The sequence below is a fragment of the Dermacentor albipictus genome, chromosome 3 (genome assembly GCF_038994185.2).
Source record: "Dermacentor albipictus isolate Rhodes 1998 colony chromosome 3, USDA_Dalb.pri_finalv2, whole genome shotgun sequence".
NCBI classification, from domain to species: Eukaryota; Metazoa; Arthropoda; class Arachnida; order Ixodida; family Ixodidae; genus Dermacentor; species Dermacentor albipictus.
Genome location: NC_091823.1, coordinates 122,543,423 through 122,561,289, shown reverse-complemented (window position 1 = coordinate 122,561,289; position 17,867 = coordinate 122,543,423). Strand labels below are relative to the sequence as shown.

The following is a 17,867-nucleotide window of genomic DNA, read 5'->3' as shown; positions in this document are numbered from 1 at the left end:
TACGCTGCAAAAAGCAGGGGAGAGAGCAGGCAACCTTGCCTCACCGAAGAACGCACTGTGAGGCGCTCAGTAAGGTCACCATTAACTATAATGCGTGTCATACAATTTGCGTACGCCATTTTTACTCCTTCTACTATTACACTACCCAGGTTAGCGTGCTCTAGAATGGAGAAAAGAATGTCATGTGAAACGCGGTCGAACGCTTTAGCCAAGTCCAGCTGTATCATAGCTACCTGGCTTCCAAGCGCGTCAACACATTCCAATACGGTTCTGGCCACATGTATATTTGTAGCAATGCTACGTCCTCTGATTCCACAGGTTTGGTGCGGCCCTACTAATTTGTCGATTACACTCTGAAGTCGTTTGGCTAGTACTTTCATGTACACCTTGTAGTCGACATTAGCGAGGCTGATAGGTCTGTAGGAACCCACTAACATTCGTTTCTCCGCATCATCATACTTGGGAATAAGTACAATGTGTGAAATACCAAAGGACAGTGGAACTTTTTTGCGTTCATAGGCTTCTGTTATCACTTGTAACAGGAACTGAGAAACATCGTGTTTAACGTTTTTATAGAAGGCAGCGTTCAGCCCATCTGGCCCCGGCGCTTTTCCAGACGGAAGATCATCTATTGCTTTCTCGATCTCTTCCAAAGTAATAGGCAATTCAAGACGCTCTTTTTCATCATTGTCGAGTGTTGGCATTAGTCGGAGGAAATCCCCTTCAAACACTTGCGCATGCTCGCGCCTATTGCCGAAAAGTTCAGCAAGGTATTCCGTAATCGCGCGCTGAATCTTACTAGGGTCGCTTGTAATGTGCCCCTTGTATCTTACTTGCCTGATTTCCTTCTGGCAAGCGTACCGCTTTTCATCTGATAGCGCCCGCTTTGTAGGCGTTTCGCCTGCACACAAGTTATCGCTCCTTGAGCGTATTATTGCTGCTCTATACCTGTCAGTGTCAATTGTTTCGATCTGACACTTCACGTCTTTTATTTCTTTACTAAAATCTCCTGGCTTATTGGTTTCCATCCTAACCAAGCACTCAAGTTGTTCGCGAAGTTCCCTTTCTTTTCCTTTCTGTTTATACCGAATGGCGCTACTTTTTCCTATAGCTTTAAGCTTCACTCGTTCTTTGAAACTTTCCCATTCAACGGCAAAGCAGTCCACTTGCTCAGCTAGTACCCCATCAAGATCACTTTTAATTTCCTTGACAAATCCTTCATCGTCTAAAATTTTCTCATTTAGTTTCCAAAGGTACCAATTAAAGCGTGATTTCCTTCCCTTCGTTCCAAAAGTCGCGCTTACAAGGCAATGATCACTAAACGACACTGGTTTTACATCATAGGCTGTGCATAGTGGCACGAGATCAGCAGAAACATACAGTCTATCTAATCTTGCGTGACTGTCGCGTTGAAAGTGTGTGTAATCAGGCCGTGTTCCAGCCGAAAACACACTTCCAAAGTCCTCCAATAAATAATCGTGCACAAATTGAGTCAACAGTTCCGCGCTCTTGTCCCTCACTGGTCTACACTTCGCTCGGTCAGTAGCAGCACATACACAGTTGAAGTCGCCCAATACAAGCAACACCTTGTCACAATTCAAGTACGGCTCAATGGAATCAAAAAAACATTTACGTTCACTTTCAACATTGGGGGCATAAACACATACAACGCGCCAGTGTAGGTTTGAAAAAGAAAAATCAACAACCAAGAGGCGGCCACTTTCACATGCAAATGCAGACTCCACACTTATACCTAATGTGTTGCGAATGAAGATAAGGCATCCACCCGATGTCCCAACGGAGTGACACACACACACTTCAAAGTTGGCGCGGATAGGGGGCACCATGCGGTCAGCGTGCTCTTGTGGCTCTATCTTTGATTCTTGCACAGCTATTAGGTCAAGGTCATTATCAATAAGCAGGCGATTAAGCTGACATTGCCGCCTTCGTGCTCCCAGCCCTCTAGCATTCAAAGTTGCTACACGCAATGGGGTTCTTAGCTCAACTACCATACGTTTACGTAATAAAAAGGGGCGCGCTCCGCATGGTGCCTACCTCTGTCGACCATGTGTGTGATTTTCCCGACTGGTGTTCCTCAATGATGTACGGGGGTCTGTCTGGCCACCCAAAGGGTTGACTGGTGCTTGTCTCGAAGTGGTCTGAGGCACCTCCTCGTCGCATCCTCCACTTTGCATGCGCGCAAACTCGAAAAGTCAGCCAAAAACACCGTGTCGGTCGATACACAACCGACGCTGACATTCCACAGAACACGGGAAAAAAATTACGGAGGCAGTTTACCTGCCTGCCGTGACTCGGCCAAAAGGTTTGGACGCGGCTTCAACGACGAACGTCGACTTCCTGTCGTTTTGGGAGGCGGCTCCCCACTGCTACTACCACCAGGCTGCAGGTTCTCACCGGCGCTCTTTTCGCAGGACCGTTTTCCAGCGGTTAGGGCAGCCGCTTCATCGTCGGCGTCCATGGCGTCGGCAATGCGAGGCTCTACGCGGTCTGGGGTTTTCAGCGAAGCTTTCGTATCGGCCACCGCACTGTGACCGCTGTCGCTTTCGGGGTCACGCTGCGCTCGCTGAGATGCCACCACTGCTGAAGACGTCAACGTTGTCGTTGTCTTCTGCTTAACCAGAGGCGTAAACGAAGGCCCATCTTTCGTCTCCGTTTTCCCAGTTGTCCTCGCTGCCTCTTCTGCGTCCGCCTCGTCCATCAAATGCTCCGAGGCATCTTCACTGGTTCCAGGGCCGGCGATGCTTGCATAAGTACGGGGGCACTCACCGTCTTCGTGACCGAAACGTCGACAAGCTCCGCATCGCGGCACCTTACACTCCCGTCGAATGTGTCCCGTACCTCGGCAGCGAAGACATAACGGAGGCCTTCCAGGCACAACGACGAGCGCCAACTCACCCCCAACGTTAAGCTGGTGCGGCAAGTCGTCCAGTTTAACGCCAGCTTTTAATTTCAGCGTGACCATCCTGCTCGTTGAGCTTTTCTCTGACACGCCGTGCACACGCCAGCGCTCTCGGACCACCTCGGAGACCTTTCCGTACGGTGCGAGCGCGACACGCACGTCCTCGTCCGGCACGGTGTGAAGCAGCCAATGGAGCTTGAGACGTACGTCCTGGTTTGCCGGGTCGATAACCATGCAGCGGCGTTCTTTGACGCGCAGCTCACCGACGCCTGCAATCTTCTTAACGGCATCCGCATCCTTCAGCGTGATGGCCCAGACATGGCTCATCCGATGCGCCCCCAGGGCGATAACATCCGAGAGAAGCGATTGCCTAGCCAACGCGTCTCGAAAATCTTCCACCCGGTACGGGCGGGCCCTGATATCCGCGTGCAAAAAAACAGTATTTAAAACTAAACGCCCGGTTGGGAGACTTGGCAGAACAACCTGGTAGTCGTTTTCCATTTCCATAGCCCTGTTACCGCGGCCAGAACTGGCCGCTGAAGCCGCTCCAACGGAGCCCGTCATCATACGTCCGTCACGCTTGGTGGCCGGAAGCAGAATCCCTGGCCATCCTGACACTGCATATCACCCGCTAGATCCGTGTGCAGAGAGCGGCGCGTACAGCGCTGTATAAAAAAAAACGCAAACATTGTGTCAGAAGTGGGATTCGAACCCACGCCCACATACGTGGACCAGAAGGCTCGTGTAACCCGTATCGCTGGATAAGGTTTCCCTTGAGTCTGGCGCCTTAGACCACTCGGCCATCCTGACACTGCATATAACCCGCTAGATCCGTGCGCAGAGAGCGGCGCGTACAGCGCTGTATAAAAAATAAAAAAAACGCAAAACATTGTGTCAGAAGTGGGATTCGAACCCACGCCCACATACGTGGACCAGAAGGCTCGTGTAACCCGCATCGCTGGGCAAGGTTTCCCTTGAGTCTGGCGCCTTAGACCACTCGGCCATCCTGACACTTTTTTTATTTATTACCGGTCTTCGACATTGTACACAGCCCACAATACAGAACAAAATTACATAACTACAGACATTTTGAACAAAAGATGAATGCCATCAGTCCAATAAGGACTGGCGTTGTCTTATTAAAATTCTCTCAATGCTGTCAGAGGTTCTATCCTCGACAGCCACGCGGGTACACAATCTTCTCTTTTCTTTATTTCAATGAATCTAGACATGCTTTCTTTGAAATACGTACGCGCAGGCCTAGCGTCCGGGTCACAGTAGTACCCAGACATCCTTGCACGCCATAAACTGTGAAGGCCGTTCAGCATTATTAAGTCGAAGGGAACCCCATCCTCATTCTTTATCGCCAGATACCTGATTCCATGTGGGTTTAACGGTAACTCTTTCTTCATTGTTCGTTGTAGGACATCCCAGAAGAACACCCCGGCCCAGCAATGCAAGAAGACATGGTCTACTGTTTCAGCTTGCTTGCAAATCAAGCAGTGAGATCCCCAGGGTACAAGGAAGCCACGTTCTTCCATGAATGTCTTCACCGAGAGTGTCCCTGTGTGTAGTTTAAAAAAGAATATATTCACCCCCGTAGGCACCTCCATTTTTTTCACTCGTTTAAGGACATCCTGTCCTGGTCTTCCAGTGTATAGAACTCTGTACAATGGCACTGGAAATACAATGTCGCAAACATCTTTATATAATGCTTTCTTTTTAACTTCACTTAAAAATTCAAACGAAAAACGAACAGAAAGAAAGCGCACACTATCCACAACTTCTTTAAGGTAGCCTCGAAGCGTTCCTGGCATACTATCAGTACTAACGATAAGTGCCGGCAACGCGCCTCTCAACCTTAGCTGGCATACCGTACGCAGAAATGGATCACTCACATCCCGAAAAAACAAAAATCTGTTGACGAGCTGTCGTACAAAAAGATGCGCCAAGCCCAGCCCCCCTTCCTTCACGTGCCTGAACAGATTGGTTCGGCTGCACCTTTCCCAGGTAGAGCCCCAGATAAAAACCGCGAACACTCTGTGCAGCTTTTGCACGTTTACTCTTGAACAGTACATCGTTTGCATGACGTACCACAACTTCGTAATAAAAAACATGTTACACACTGTTGCCTTTGCGAAAATTGACAGGTTGATGCCGTTCCACCTTTCTGCTTTTTCTCTAGTTTCTTTTGCTTGATTCGTCCAGTATTCATCGCTATTTTTGTAACTGTCCATGGGAACACCTAGATATCTGGTCGGGGTTCTTATCCAGCTCACATTTGCAAAATTGTCCGGGGCCGAAGACCACTCTCCGTGCCACAAACCAAGCGATTTGCCCCAGTTCACTCTACTACCCGTCACATCACAAAAATTTTTCACTACCCTTATCGTTTCCGTCACACTTTGTTTGCTTCAACAACACACTGCGATGTCATCTGCATATGCCAAGAGCTTGACTTCTGTGTCTGCCAAGCTGTAACCGCGTATTTGATCATTTTCAGTTATGGCCAAACACATAGTTTCTATGTACATCCCAAACAAAAGAGCACTGAGGGGGCAGCCCTGACGCACAGAACGCATGACGTTAATGGGGGCCCCCAATGATTTATTCACAATTAAGCGTGTTGTGCAGTTCTTGTACGCCAGCGCCACTCCCTCAGTGATTATGGAACCAACATTAACTTGATCGAAAATGGCAAACAAAATATCATGAGAGACACAATCAAAGGCTTTCTCAAGGTCGAGCTGGAGCACTGCGACTCCGCCCGAGGTGACATCACAGCACTCGAGCACGCACCTCATCGTGTGAATATTTGACAAAATCGATCTTCCTTTGATACCTCACGTTTGATGACCAGCAACTATTTCCTTTATGACGCTTTGAAGTCTGGCTGCCAAAACCTTCATAAAAATCTTATAATCAATATTGGTTAACGATATCGGCCTGTAAGATGTCACTAGCCTAAGTTTGTCCACTTGATCACTCTTAGGGATGAGTATGGTATGCGCTTTGCCAAAGGAAGGCGGCAAAGCTTTGTTAACATACGCATCATTAAACAGGTTTGTTAGCAACGGCGACAGCTATTTTTTGAAAGCTTTATATAAACAAGCGCCCAGGCCGTCAGGTCCAAGCGATTTGCCTTGGTTCAAACCATCAATCGCCTTTTGAACTTCGCTTTCCGTTATTTTCCCTTCTATTCGTTCTTTCGTGTCGTCACTCAAACGCGGCATGCGACCGAGAAAAACCTTTTTAAACTCGTCTACATTCGCTTCTTGAAACGCATAGAGCGACTGATAATACTCTAGAAACGCTTGGCCTATGCTCTTACTGTCTTCAGCAATTGTGCCGTTCCATAGAATCTTATCGACGTGAATCCTTCGACCATGCGCTTTTTCAAGTCCAAGCGCCCTTTTCGTGGGCGTCTCCCCAGCTACTATTGCATTTACTCTTGCGCGCACAATCGCTCCTTCATACCGTTCCTTGTCAAGCTGCTCGATTTTTTCTTTAATGGTTCGCACGTCTTCTTTATACGCCCCAGGCTCTTCGCACTCAAGCACTATCAGCTGCTTAAGTGTCTTCCGTAAGCCCCTTTCTTTCATTTCCTTCTCATACTTTAAGCAGCTCGATCTTTCTAAAGCTTTCATTTTTACGTTTTGTTTGAAGCATTCCCATTTCTCTGCTATTGTTTCACTATTTTCCTCACTTACTTTCCTGACGGCCTCATGCACTGCCTCTACAAATGGCTCGTCTTTTAGTAATAAGGCATTCATTTTCCATAGGTCCCAATTAAAGTCGACTTTCATCCTCTCCGTGCCTATATGACATTTCACCAAGCAGTGATCTGTAAACGATACTGGTGTCACAGAATAACTATGGAACTTTGGAATCATGCCTTGTGATACGTATATGCGGTCTAACCGCGCATGACTACTACCTTGAAATCGCGTGTACATGACTTCCCGCTCCCCCTCCAGGCACTCACAGACATCATCCAGTTCATTATCTTTAATTAGCTTTGTCAGCACACAACTGCTTTTATCGCGAATACCAGCATTATTTACTCTATCCCGAGCCCTCAAAACACAATTGAAATCCCCCAGCAAAACCATGCACTTATCAGTGCTAACATACTGGGAAAGGTTCGCAAAAAATGAGGCGCGCTCTTCCACAGCATTCGGCGCATATATGCACATGACTCTGAATTCAAGGTCACGAAAACCAAAATCACAAAAAACAATCCTTCCGGATTGACATGAAAATACATTTTTAACAACAAGGCCAGGCAATTTCTTAACAAACAGAACACAACCGGCGGACGTCCCTACTGCGTGGCTCACGACCGCATAATATCTAGTCGTGAAACGCCGCACCATGCTCCCGGTCTCGTCCTCTCCGTCAACCTTTGTCTCCTGGACAGCTAGAACGTCTAAGTCTTGGTAAGTGGCCAGCCGTAGGACTTGACTTTGCCTACGCCTAGCCGCCAACCCTCTTACGTTTAGTGTGGCAATAGCGAGTGACGGATTAGAAGCCATGCTGAACTAAAGTATAAGGTAGGCCCGGAGCATGGTGCTTACCCTTCACGACCAGCCCTCGGCTAGCCGCCTCCGGGACCGCCGGTCTTCCCGGTGGTGTTCGTCTGCTGCACTTTGTCACCAGGCCTTCTCTCGAGCGGAACATTTGGCTTAGGCTTGAAGGCCGACCGTCTCCCTTGAGGCGCCTTCGCCGGCGGCCCGTCACTAGTGCTGGATGCTGCGTTGTTCTTGTCTCCGGCCTCGTCACGGGGGCGCTTGGATGAGGCACCCAGACCAGCGGCCCGGTCCCCTCCGTCAGCGTACTCGCCCTGTTGCATCGCTGACTCGTCGTCGTCCCGTTCAGCTTCACTAGCGCCTGCCTTCGCAGGCTCTTTGTCCTTGTCGACACTTGCAGGCCCAGTAACCTGCTCAGCGACTTGGACGACCTTGGCGTCAGCGACCTCCGGCACCGTCGTGGTACTTGTCTTCTCTGGGGGCACTTGTTCTCCGGCTCCCTTGACAGCGTCTTCGGTCTCAACTGCATCCATGACGTGCACTGCCGCCTCTTCGCTCGCGACTGGGCTAGTCGCAGTAGCGTAAGTCTTGACGCAGTCGGCGTCGACGTGCCCGAAGCGTCTGCAACGCGAGCAGCGCGGCACCTTACAGTCCCGCCTGACGTGTCCCGTGCCTTGGCAGCGTAGGCATTGCATCGGACGACCGGGTACCACCACCAAGGCCAGCTCCCCTGCAACGCGTATCTGGTGAGGAATATCTTCCACTTTCAGTCCGCCCTTCAGCTTGAGAAGAACGGTCCTCGTGGTCGAACATTTCTCCGCAACGCCTTGAACACGCCACTTCTCCCGGCTCACCTCAACCACCTTGCCGAAGGCCGCCAACGCAGTCCGCACATCTTCGTCTTCCACGCCGTGTAGCAGCCAGTGAAGCCGGAGCTTCACCTGCTGGTCCTGAGGGTCGACGATAACACATCGCCGCCCCTTAACCTGTATCTCTTTCAAGGCCAACAGTCGCTTTGTTGCAGCAGCATCACCGAGGGTCACTGCCCAGACATGATTCACTTGGTACGCCCCAAGGCACACAACTTCCGGTAGCAGGCCCGTGGGCGCTAGAGCATCCCTAAAGTCCTCGACCTTATACGGCCTCGCTCGTACGTCACCATGTAGAAACACGGTGTTATTAACAATTCGTCCTTTTGGCAGCTGAGGCAAAATAAACTGGTAGTCGGTTTCTTCGTCGTTGCTAAACCTGTTTCCACGGCCAAAAGTGGCCGCTGTCGCTGCTCCACTGGAGCCCATGATTCCGCTGACCGCTCAGCTCGGCTGCCGGAAGCAGAATCCTCGGCCATCCTGACACCGCATATCGCCCGTCAGACGCGCTCGAAGTGAACGGCGCGTAGAGCGCGGTATAAAAAAAAGAAGAAACGCGAAATAATGTGTCAGAAGTGGGATTCGAACCCACGCCCACATACGTGGACCAGAACTCTCGTGTAACCCGCATCGCTGGGCAATGTTTCCCTTGAGTCTGGCGCCTTAGACCACTCGGCCATCCTGACACTGCATATCGCCCGTCAGACGCGCTCGCAGTGAACGGCGCGTACAGCGCGGCATAAAAAAAAAAGAAACGCAAAGTAATGTGTCAGAAGTGGGATTCGAACCCACGCCCACATACGTGGCCCAGAATTCTCGTGAAACCCGCATCGCTGGGCAAGGTTTCCCTTGAGTCTGGCGCCTTAGACCACTCGGCCATCCTGACACTGCATATCGCCCTTCAGACGCGCTCGCAGTGAACGGCGCGTAGAGCGCGGTATAAAAAAAAACGCAAAATAATGTGTCAGAAGTGGGATTCGAACCCACGCCCACATACGTGGACCAGAATTCTCGCGTAACCCGCATCGCTGGGCAAGGTTTCCCTTGAGTCTGGCGCCTTAGACCACTCGGCCATCCTGACTTTTTTTTTTTCTTTATTGCCTTTTCACAAACGCAAACAAAAAGATCAATTACACGACATGTACATATTCTAAAAACACCAGCCACAGCTCGGCCAGTGTAAGGTGTTTAGAAGGGCTTCACAGAAGCCAATTGGTCTAGTACAGGAAGCCATTCCGGGGGTTCACATAGTGCTCTGAACAAGTCGCGTGTGTATATAATGCTCTCAACAAAATAGTGTCTTGCTGAGTGAGCCTGTATATGACAATGTCTGATGTCCATTCTCGTCTTCCATACGCTGTGCATGCAAAGCAGCATTAGCATATCACTCGGCGCTTCCCCTGTTTCTGCACGTGGAAGAAACCGGATTCCAAAAGGGCTTATCGGCAATTCTTTTTTAAGTGTTCTTTGTAGGACGTCCCACAGAAATACGGCGTCATGGCAGTCAATAAAAATATGCTCAATTGATTCTGGCTTATTACAGATTAAGCAGTTTACCGACCAAGGTACAGAAAGACCTTTGCTTTGTAACCATGGCTTTACAGGGAGAGTGTCAGTATGTAATTGAAAAAAGAACGTTTTAGCAGAGGGTCTCACTGGCATTTTTTTAACGCGCTTTAGCACATCGCGCTCAGGACCTAGCCTGTAGGCAGCTCGGTAAACCGGTAATGGTAAAAATACATCGAGAATATCAGAATACAAACGCTTTTTCGTGACATCACACAAGTATTCATATGAGAACCTTGCCTTGAGCAGGCGTACAGAAGTAACCACTTCACGAAAATAAGGACTGAGCGGTCCAGCTCCAAAAGAAACAGATGACACGACAAAGTCAGATAGATAATCCTGCAATCGTGCTTGGATCACAGTTCTCAAAAACACATCAGTTTGGTCCCGCACAAAGAAGAATCTGCTTACTAGCTGCTTGAAAAACAGGTGTGAGAGCCCTAGCCCACCATTTTTCACCTTGTGAAACAAATTGCACCGGCTTGTGCGCTCCCATTGCGATCCCCAAATAAAGGTCGCAAACACTCGGTGGATTTTTTGAACCGAAGTTCTTGTCATGGCCATCACTTGCAACACGTAGAACACTTTTGCAATTAAAAACATATTACAAACGGAAGCTCTTGCGAACATTGAGAAGTTATGGCCACCCCATTTATCGGTAGCATTTTTGACGCGTTTATTTTCCTCAGACCAATATTCATCAGCATTGAGGTAGTTATTTAGCGGGACACCGAGGTAATTTCCGGGGGAGACGGTCCAATTCATATTACAGTACACCTCGGGGGTGCTCTGCCAGTTGCCATGCCAAAATCCAAGGCATTTCGACCAACTGATCACGCTACCAGTTGCTGTGCAGAACGCATTAGCAACACTGACAACTTCCTGCACGCTTCTAGCATCAGTGCAAAACACGGCTATGTCGTCCGCGTACGCTAAGACCTTAACTTCACTGCTGAAAAAAGTGAAGCCTCGAATACATGGTGTTGCAAGCAAACGTAAACAAAACGGCTCCAAGTATATCGCAAAAAGTAGAGGGGACAACGCACATCCTTGTTTCACACTCGACCGCACAGGAATTGACATACTTAATTCTTTGTTGATCACTAATTTGGCTGTGCAATCATGATACACCATTTTAACGCCTTCAGTAATTACAGATCCAACATTTACGTGCTCCAGCAATAAAAACAGAACTTCATGTACAACTTTGTCGAACGCTTTATGTAAATCTAGCTGAATCATAGCTACGCGGTCATGCATTGCGTCACAACATTCCAGAATACTTCTTGCTATGTGTATGTTTGTAAAAATTGTTCTACCTTTAATGCCACAGGTTTGATGCGGGCCAACGAGGGACCATCCTGACACTTTTTTTATTCATTACCGGTTTTCAATATAACATCGCACATATGAATTTCACACGCATGACACAGATGCAAGCCTCTTGCAAGAGAAAAAGGAAGACAAGAAAAAAGCGCTAGAAAGCCGTCCATTCTCATAGGACTGACGTTGTTAAATTAAAATTCCTTCATGACTGTCAAAGGTTCGAGCCTCGACAGCCAATCCGGTACACACTCTTGCATTTTGTGCATTTCAATAAATGAGGACATACACTCTCTGAAATACATACGCGCTGGCCGAGCGTCGGTGTCGCAATGGTACCCGGCCATGCGAGCTCGCCATATAGAGTGGCGGGCTTTCAACATATTAAGATCATACGGCACTCCGTCTTCATCTTTAATTGGCAGATACCTGATCCCTTGGGGGTCCACCGGTAACTCCTTTTTCAGCGTTCGCTTTAAAACGTCCCATAGGAAAACCGCCGCCCAGCAATGCAAGAAAACATGATCAATGGTCTCCGGCTTCTGACAGATCAAGCAGTGGGATCCCCACGGCAGAAGACAGCCTCGTTCTTCGACAAAAGTCTTCACAGAGAGCGTTCCTGTGTGGAGCTTAAAAAAGAAGGTTTTAACCCCTGGTGGCACCTGCATTCGTTTCACCCGTTTAAGGTCGTCTTGTCCTGGCCCTCCACTGTATATGGCTCTGTATAACGGCACAGGAAACACAATGTCGCACACATCTTTATACAGTGTTTTCCTTTTCACGTGACACAGATAATCGTTTGAAAAACGAACTGAAAGGAAACGCACACTGTCTGCCACTTCCTTAAAATAACCACGCAGTGTTCCGGTCATGCTTGCCGTACTGACAACATATGCAGGCAATGCGTCGCTCAACCTGAGCTGACATACGGTGCGCAAAAAAGGATCGCGCACATCGCGACAAAACAAAAAGCGGTTGACAAGCTGTCGAACAAAAAGATGCGCCAAGCCCAGCCCCCCTTCCTTCACGTGCCTGAACAGATTTGTTCGGCTACACCTTTCCCAGGTAGAGCCCCAGATAAAAACCGCGAACACTCTGTGCAGCTTTTGCACGTTTACCCTTGAACAGTACAACGTCTGCATGACATACCACAACTTCGTAATAAAAAACATGTTACACACCGTTGCCTTAGCGAAAATCGACAGGTTGATGCCTTTCCACCTTTCTGCTTTTCTCTAGTTTCTTTTGTTTGGTTCATCCAGTATTCGTCGCTATTTTTGTAACTGTCCATGGGAACACCTAGATACTTGGTCGGGGTTTTCATCCAGTTCTCATTTGCAAAATGGTCCGATGTGGAAGACCACTCTTCGTGCCACGAACCGAGGGACTTCCCCCAGTTCACTCTACTGCCCGTCACACCACAAAAACTTTTCACTACGCTTATCATTTCCGTTAGACTTTGTTTGCTTGTACAGCACACTGCGATGTCATCTGCATATGCCAAGAGCTTGACTTCTGTGTCTGCCAAATTATAACCGCGTATTTGATCATTTTGAATTATGGCCAAACACATAGTTTCTATGTAAATTCCAAACAAAAGAGGACTGAGGGGGCAGCCCTGACGCACAGAACGCATGACGTTAATGGGGGCCCCCAATGATTTATTCACAATTAAGCGTGCTGTGCAGTTCTGATACGCCAACGCCACTCCCTCAGCGATGATGGAACCAATATTAACGTGATCCAAAATGGCAAACAACATACCATGCGAGACACAATCAAAGGCTTTCTCGAGGTCGAGCTGAAGCACTGCGACTCCGCCCAAGGTGACGTCGCAGCACTCGAGCACGCACCGCATCGTGTGAATATTCGAAAAAATCGACCTTCCTTTGATTCCACACGTTTGGTGATCTGCGACAATTTCCTTTATTACACTTTGAAGTCTGGCTGCCAAAACCTTCATGAAAATTTTATAATCTACATTGGTTAAAGATATCGGCCTGTAAGATGTCACCAGCCTAAGTTTCTCCACTTGATCACTCTTAGGGAGGAGTATGGTATGCACTTTGCCAAAAGGTGGCAAAGCTTTGTTCTCATACGCATCATTAAACAGCCGTGCTAGCAACGGTGACAGTTCCTTCTTGAAAGCTTTATATAAACAAGCGCCCAGGCCGTCAGGTCCCGGTGATTTGCCTTGATTCAAATCCCCAATTGCCTATTCAACTTCGCTTTCTGTTATTTTCTTTTCTAATCGTTCTTTTGTGTCGTCACTCAATCGCGGCATGCGACCGAGAAAAACCTTTTTAAACTCGTCTACATTCGCTTCTTGAAACGCAAAGACGGACTGGTAATACACTCAAAACGCTTGGCCTATACTCTTACTGTCGTCGGCAGTTGTGCCATTCCATAGAATCTTATCGACGTGATTCCTTCTACCTTGCGCTTTTTCAAGTCCAAGCGCCCTTTTAGTGGGCGTCTCTCCAGCTACTAATGCATTTGTTCTTGCGCGCACCATCGCACCTTGATACCGTTCTTTGTCGAGCTGCTCGATTTTTTCTTTAATGGTTCGCACATCTTGTTTATACGCTCCTGGCACTTCGCACTCAAGCGCTATCAGCTGCTTAAGTGTCTTTCGCAAGCTCTTTTCTTTCATTTCCTTCTCAAACTTTAAGCAGCTCGATCTTTCACAGGCTTTAATTTTTACGTTTTGTTTGAACCCTTCACATTTCTCTGCTGTTGTTTGACTATTATCCTCACAAAGCTCCCTAACGGCCTCATGTACTGCCTCTACAAATGGTTGGTCTTTTAGTAGTAAGGCGTTCATTTTCCATAGGTCCCAATGAAAAGATTCTCTCTTCCTCTCCGTGCCTATGTTACATTTCACCAAGCAGTGATGTGAGAACGATACTGGTGCCACAGAATAACTATGGCACTTTGGAATCATGTCTTGCGATATGTACATGCGGTCTAACCTCGCGTGACTGATACCTTGAAATCGCGTGTACATTACTTCCCTCTCCCCCTCCAGACACTCGCAAACATCGTCCAGTTCATTTTCACTTATTAGTTTAGTCAACACACTGCTGCTTCTATCACGAATACCGGCATTATTGGCTCTGTCCCGAGCACTCAAAACACAATTAAAATCCCCCAACAAAATCATTCACTTATCGCTGCAAATATACTGAAAAAAGTTCTCAAAAAATGAGGTGCGCTCTTCTACAGAATTCGGCGCATATATGCACATGACTCGAAATTCAATTTCACGATAAACAAAATCACAAAAAACAATCCTTCCAGACTGGCATGCAAATACACTTTGAACAAGATCAGGCAACTTCTTTACAAACAGAACACAACCGGCGGACGTCCCTACCGCGTGACTCACGACCGCATAATATCTTGTCGTGAAACGCCGCACCATGCTCCCGGTCTCCTCCTCTCCGTCAACCTTGGTCTCCTGGACGGCTAGTACGTCTATGTCTTGGTCAGTGACCAACCGTAGGACCTGACTTTGTCTACGACTAGCCTCCAACCCTCTCAAGTTTAAAGTGACGATAGTAAGTGACGGTAAGAGAGCCATCTTAACTAAGGAAAAAAAAAAGTAGGCCCGGAGCATGGCGCCCGGAGGCGGCTAGCCCTCGGCTAGCCGCCTCCGGGACCTTCCGGCTTGCTGGCGTTTGTCACCGTCCCCACTTTGACAACAGGCTTTTTTTCAGGCGGAATATTAGGTTTTGGGTTGAAGCCCATCCGCCTCCCATGAGGCGCCTTCGGCGGTGGCCCCTCGTTGGAGCTGGTTGCACTACCGTCCCGGTCCTTCGTCGCGTCGTGGGGGCGCTTGACTGGGGCACCGAGAGTTGCAGTCTGCTCACCGTCGTTGGTGTGAATGAATGTGTATTGTTTAGTGGCGCAAGGGCCAAGTATGGCCAAAGAGCGCCATGACTGATAATGTTGTGTTAAGCGCCGATTTGTGAGTTGCGATGGTGGGATGGTGGGTGTCTTCGTCCTGCAGCATTGCTGTCGTGTCGTCATCGGGTGCCTCGTCGTTAACGCCCCCCGTAGCATGACCCACTGAAGACAGGAGCTGTGCCGTCTTGCTCGTTTTCTCGCCAGCCTCAGCCACCGTGCCTTCTGCGCCGACGATCGATGTCCCACTGACTGTCGCTGTCGGAACCGGGTCTCCGGTTCCTTTGGCGGCGTCCTCCGTCTGGACCACGTCCATAACGTGCTCTGCAGCAACGTCACTCGCTGCTGGTCCTGTCACGGCTGCATACGATTTGACGCAGTCAGCATCGACGTGGCCGAAACGCTTGCACCTTGAACAGCGGGGAACTTTACAATCTCGGCGGACGTGTCCCGTGCATTGGCAGCGCAGACACTGCATGGGCCTCCCGGGAACGACCACCAATGCTAGCTCTCCGCCGACGCGCACCTGATGAGGCAGGTCTTCCAGTTTTACGCCGCTGTTCAGCTTCAGGAGCACGGTCCGGGTAGTAGAGGTCTTGTCTCCCATGCCTTGGACACGCCACCGCTCTCGGCTCACCTCTTCCACCTTGCCGAAAGCTGCGAACGCCGTCCGAATGTCCTCATCAGAAACGCCGTGCAGCAGCCAGTGAAGCCTAAGCTTCACTTGCTGGTCTTGTGGGTCAACAATGACACACCGTCGTCCCTTCACTTGCATTTCCTTCATGGCCAGCAGGCGTTTTGTGGCAGTCGCATCATTGAGAGTCACCGCCCAGACGTGGTTAATTTGATACGCCCCTATGCATACTACGTCAGGTAGCAGGCCCGTCGGCAATAGGGCGTCCCTGAAGTCTTCAACCTTGTAGGGTCTCGCACGTACATCCCCGTGTAAAAACACGGTGCTGATCGTTACTCGTCCTTTCGGCAGTTGCGGCAAAATAAACGGGTACTCATTGTCTTCGTCGGTAAGCCTGTTTCCGCGGCCAAAAGTGGCCGCTGTCGCTGCTCCTCTGGAGCCTATGATTCTGCTGACCGCTTAGCTCGGCTGCCGGAAGCAGAATCAGGCCACTCGGCCATCCTGACACTGCATATCGCCCGTCATACGCGCTCGCAGTGAACGGCGCGTAGAGCGCGGTATAAAAAAGACACGCAAAATAATGTGTCAGAAGTGGGATTCGAACCCACGCCTACATACGTGGACCAGAATTCTCGTGTAACCCGCATCGCTGGGCAAGGTTTCCCTTGAGCCTGGCGCCTTAGACCACTCGGCCATCCTGACACTGCATATCGCCCGTCAGACGCGCTCGCAGTGAACGGCGCGTAGAGCGCGGTATAAAAAAGAAACGCAAAATAGTGTGTCAGAAGTGGGATTCGAACCCACGCCCACATACGTGGACCAGAGAGAGAGATCGAGAGAGAGAGAGAGAGAGCAAATGATAAAGGAAAGGTAGGGAGGTTAACTAGGACTGAGCCCGGTAGGGAGGTTAACTAGGACTGTGTCCTACACAGGGGAAAGGGAAAATGGGAAGGAAAGAAGGAAAGGGAAAGGTATATCGATAGGAAATACTGTCCATGTATAAAATGCATCGCGGATATTTCCTTCAATGCGCACCAGATGATTGGTTGTCGACCGCCCTTCTCTAAAGCCACACTGATAAGGATCGAGCATATTGTTGAGCTCAAGGAAATGCATAAGTCTGCGATTTATCATTTTTTCAAAAATTTTACACATACAATTTGTTAGTGCTATCGGACGATAACTTGTTGCCAAGGAAGGGTCTTTTCCCTGCTTTAGAACAGGAACCACAATCGCTGCTTTCCATGTGGGTGGGAGGTGTCCCGAAGCCCAAATAGTGTTGAATAGTGTAAGAAGTGCAACTTGTGCGTCAGTATGTAGGTTTCTGATGATGTCATACATGACTCTGTCAGGTCCCGGTGCAGTGCTTTTGCATGTGTTCAAGGCAGCTCTCAACTCGGCAATACCGAAAGGCCGGTTATACGGTTCATTCTGCCTGGATTTTCGTATGATTGGCTTACGCTCTACTATGTCTTTATATTTGAAGAAAGGATTGGGAATAGTGCGTTGAGCTCGACACTCGCTCAAAGTGCTCCCCAAGTGTGTCTGCCTGGTCTTTCAGTGTATCGCCCTGTGTGTTTGCCAGAGGTAGTGAATATGTTTGTCGCCCTCTTATCCTATTAACCTTGTTCCAGACTTTGGCCTCATCTGTATAGGAATTTATACTCGATAAAAACTTCAGCCAACTCTCTCTTCTGGCCTGTCGGCGCGTTCTCCTGCCTTTGGATTTTGCTTTCTTAAAGTTGATAAGATTCTCCGCAGTGGGAGAGGCGCGTAGGAACCCCCACGCTTTGTTCCGTTTTTTACGAGCGATCCTACAATCGTCGTTCCATCACGGGACACGCCGTCTGCATGCCAGGCCATTTACTTCTGATATGCATTTTGATGCGGCATCTATAATAAAGGCTGTAAAATACTCAACAGCAGCATCAATTCCTAGCGAGGACATATCATCCCATGATATACTAGTTAGGGTTCGGAATTTCTCCCAGTCAGCTGTGTCAATCTTCCACCTAGAAGCCTGTGGTGGATATTCGTTCTCTGTAGGTGTTCTTAGCAGTATGGGAAAGTGGTCACTTCCGTAAGGATTGTTGATAACTTCCCATTCCATTTGTGCAGTA

General features: G+C 48.9%; 1 protein-coding gene and 6 non-coding genes across 7 annotated transcripts; all 7 read right to left on the bottom strand.

Annotated features, from left to right (window-relative positions):
* Window positions 1–3,611: 3,611 nt before the first annotated feature.
* Window positions 3,612–3,730, bottom strand: TRNAL-CAA (transfer RNA leucine (anticodon CAA)). The gene is made up of 2 exons: window positions 3,693–3,730; window positions 3,612–3,657 (listed from the first exon to the last, which is right to left on the bottom strand). It is a non-coding gene; the product is annotated as a tRNA-Leu (tRNA).
* An 82-nt stretch (window positions 3,731–3,812) lies between these two features.
* On the bottom strand, window positions 3,813–3,931 carry TRNAL-CAA (transfer RNA leucine (anticodon CAA)). Its single transcript has 2 exons — window positions 3,894–3,931; window positions 3,813–3,858 (listed from the first exon to the last, which is right to left on the bottom strand). It is a non-coding gene; the product is annotated as a tRNA-Leu (tRNA).
* A 45-nt stretch (window positions 3,932–3,976) lies between these two features.
* Window positions 3,977–8,754, bottom strand: LOC139057908 (uncharacterized). Its single transcript, XM_070536695.1, has 2 exons — window positions 7,498–8,754; window positions 3,977–4,484 (listed from the first exon to the last, which is right to left on the bottom strand). The coding sequence occupies exon 1, from the start codon at window positions 8,745–8,747 to the stop codon at window positions 7,518–7,520; it is 1,230 nt and encodes a 409-aa protein (XP_070392796.1). The 5' UTR covers window positions 8,748–8,754; the 3' UTR covers window positions 3,977–4,484; window positions 7,498–7,517.
* Window positions 8,755–8,885: 131 nt separating this feature from the next.
* On the bottom strand, window positions 8,886–9,004 carry TRNAL-CAA (transfer RNA leucine (anticodon CAA)). The gene is made up of 2 exons: window positions 8,967–9,004; window positions 8,886–8,931 (listed from the first exon to the last, which is right to left on the bottom strand). It is a non-coding gene; the product is annotated as a tRNA-Leu (tRNA).
* Window positions 9,005–9,085: 81 nt separating this feature from the next.
* Window positions 9,086–9,204, bottom strand: TRNAL-CAA (transfer RNA leucine (anticodon CAA)). The gene is made up of 2 exons: window positions 9,167–9,204; window positions 9,086–9,131 (listed from the first exon to the last, which is right to left on the bottom strand). It is a non-coding gene; the product is annotated as a tRNA-Leu (tRNA).
* Window positions 9,205–9,280: 76 nt separating this feature from the next.
* TRNAL-CAA (transfer RNA leucine (anticodon CAA)) lies at window positions 9,281–9,399 on the bottom strand. The gene is made up of 2 exons: window positions 9,362–9,399; window positions 9,281–9,326 (listed from the first exon to the last, which is right to left on the bottom strand). It is a non-coding gene; the product is annotated as a tRNA-Leu (tRNA).
* A 6,931-nt stretch (window positions 9,400–16,330) lies between these two features.
* TRNAL-CAA (transfer RNA leucine (anticodon CAA)) lies at window positions 16,331–16,449 on the bottom strand. Its single transcript has 2 exons — window positions 16,412–16,449; window positions 16,331–16,376 (listed from the first exon to the last, which is right to left on the bottom strand). It is a non-coding gene; the product is annotated as a tRNA-Leu (tRNA).
* Window positions 16,450–17,867: the final 1,418 nt, after the last annotated feature.

Excerpts from the sequence above, each read along its gene's own strand:
- LOC139057908 (XM_070536695.1), bottom strand. The coding sequence starts at position 8,747 with ATGGGCTCCAGTGGAGCAGCGACAGCGGCCACTTTTGGCCGTGGAAAC.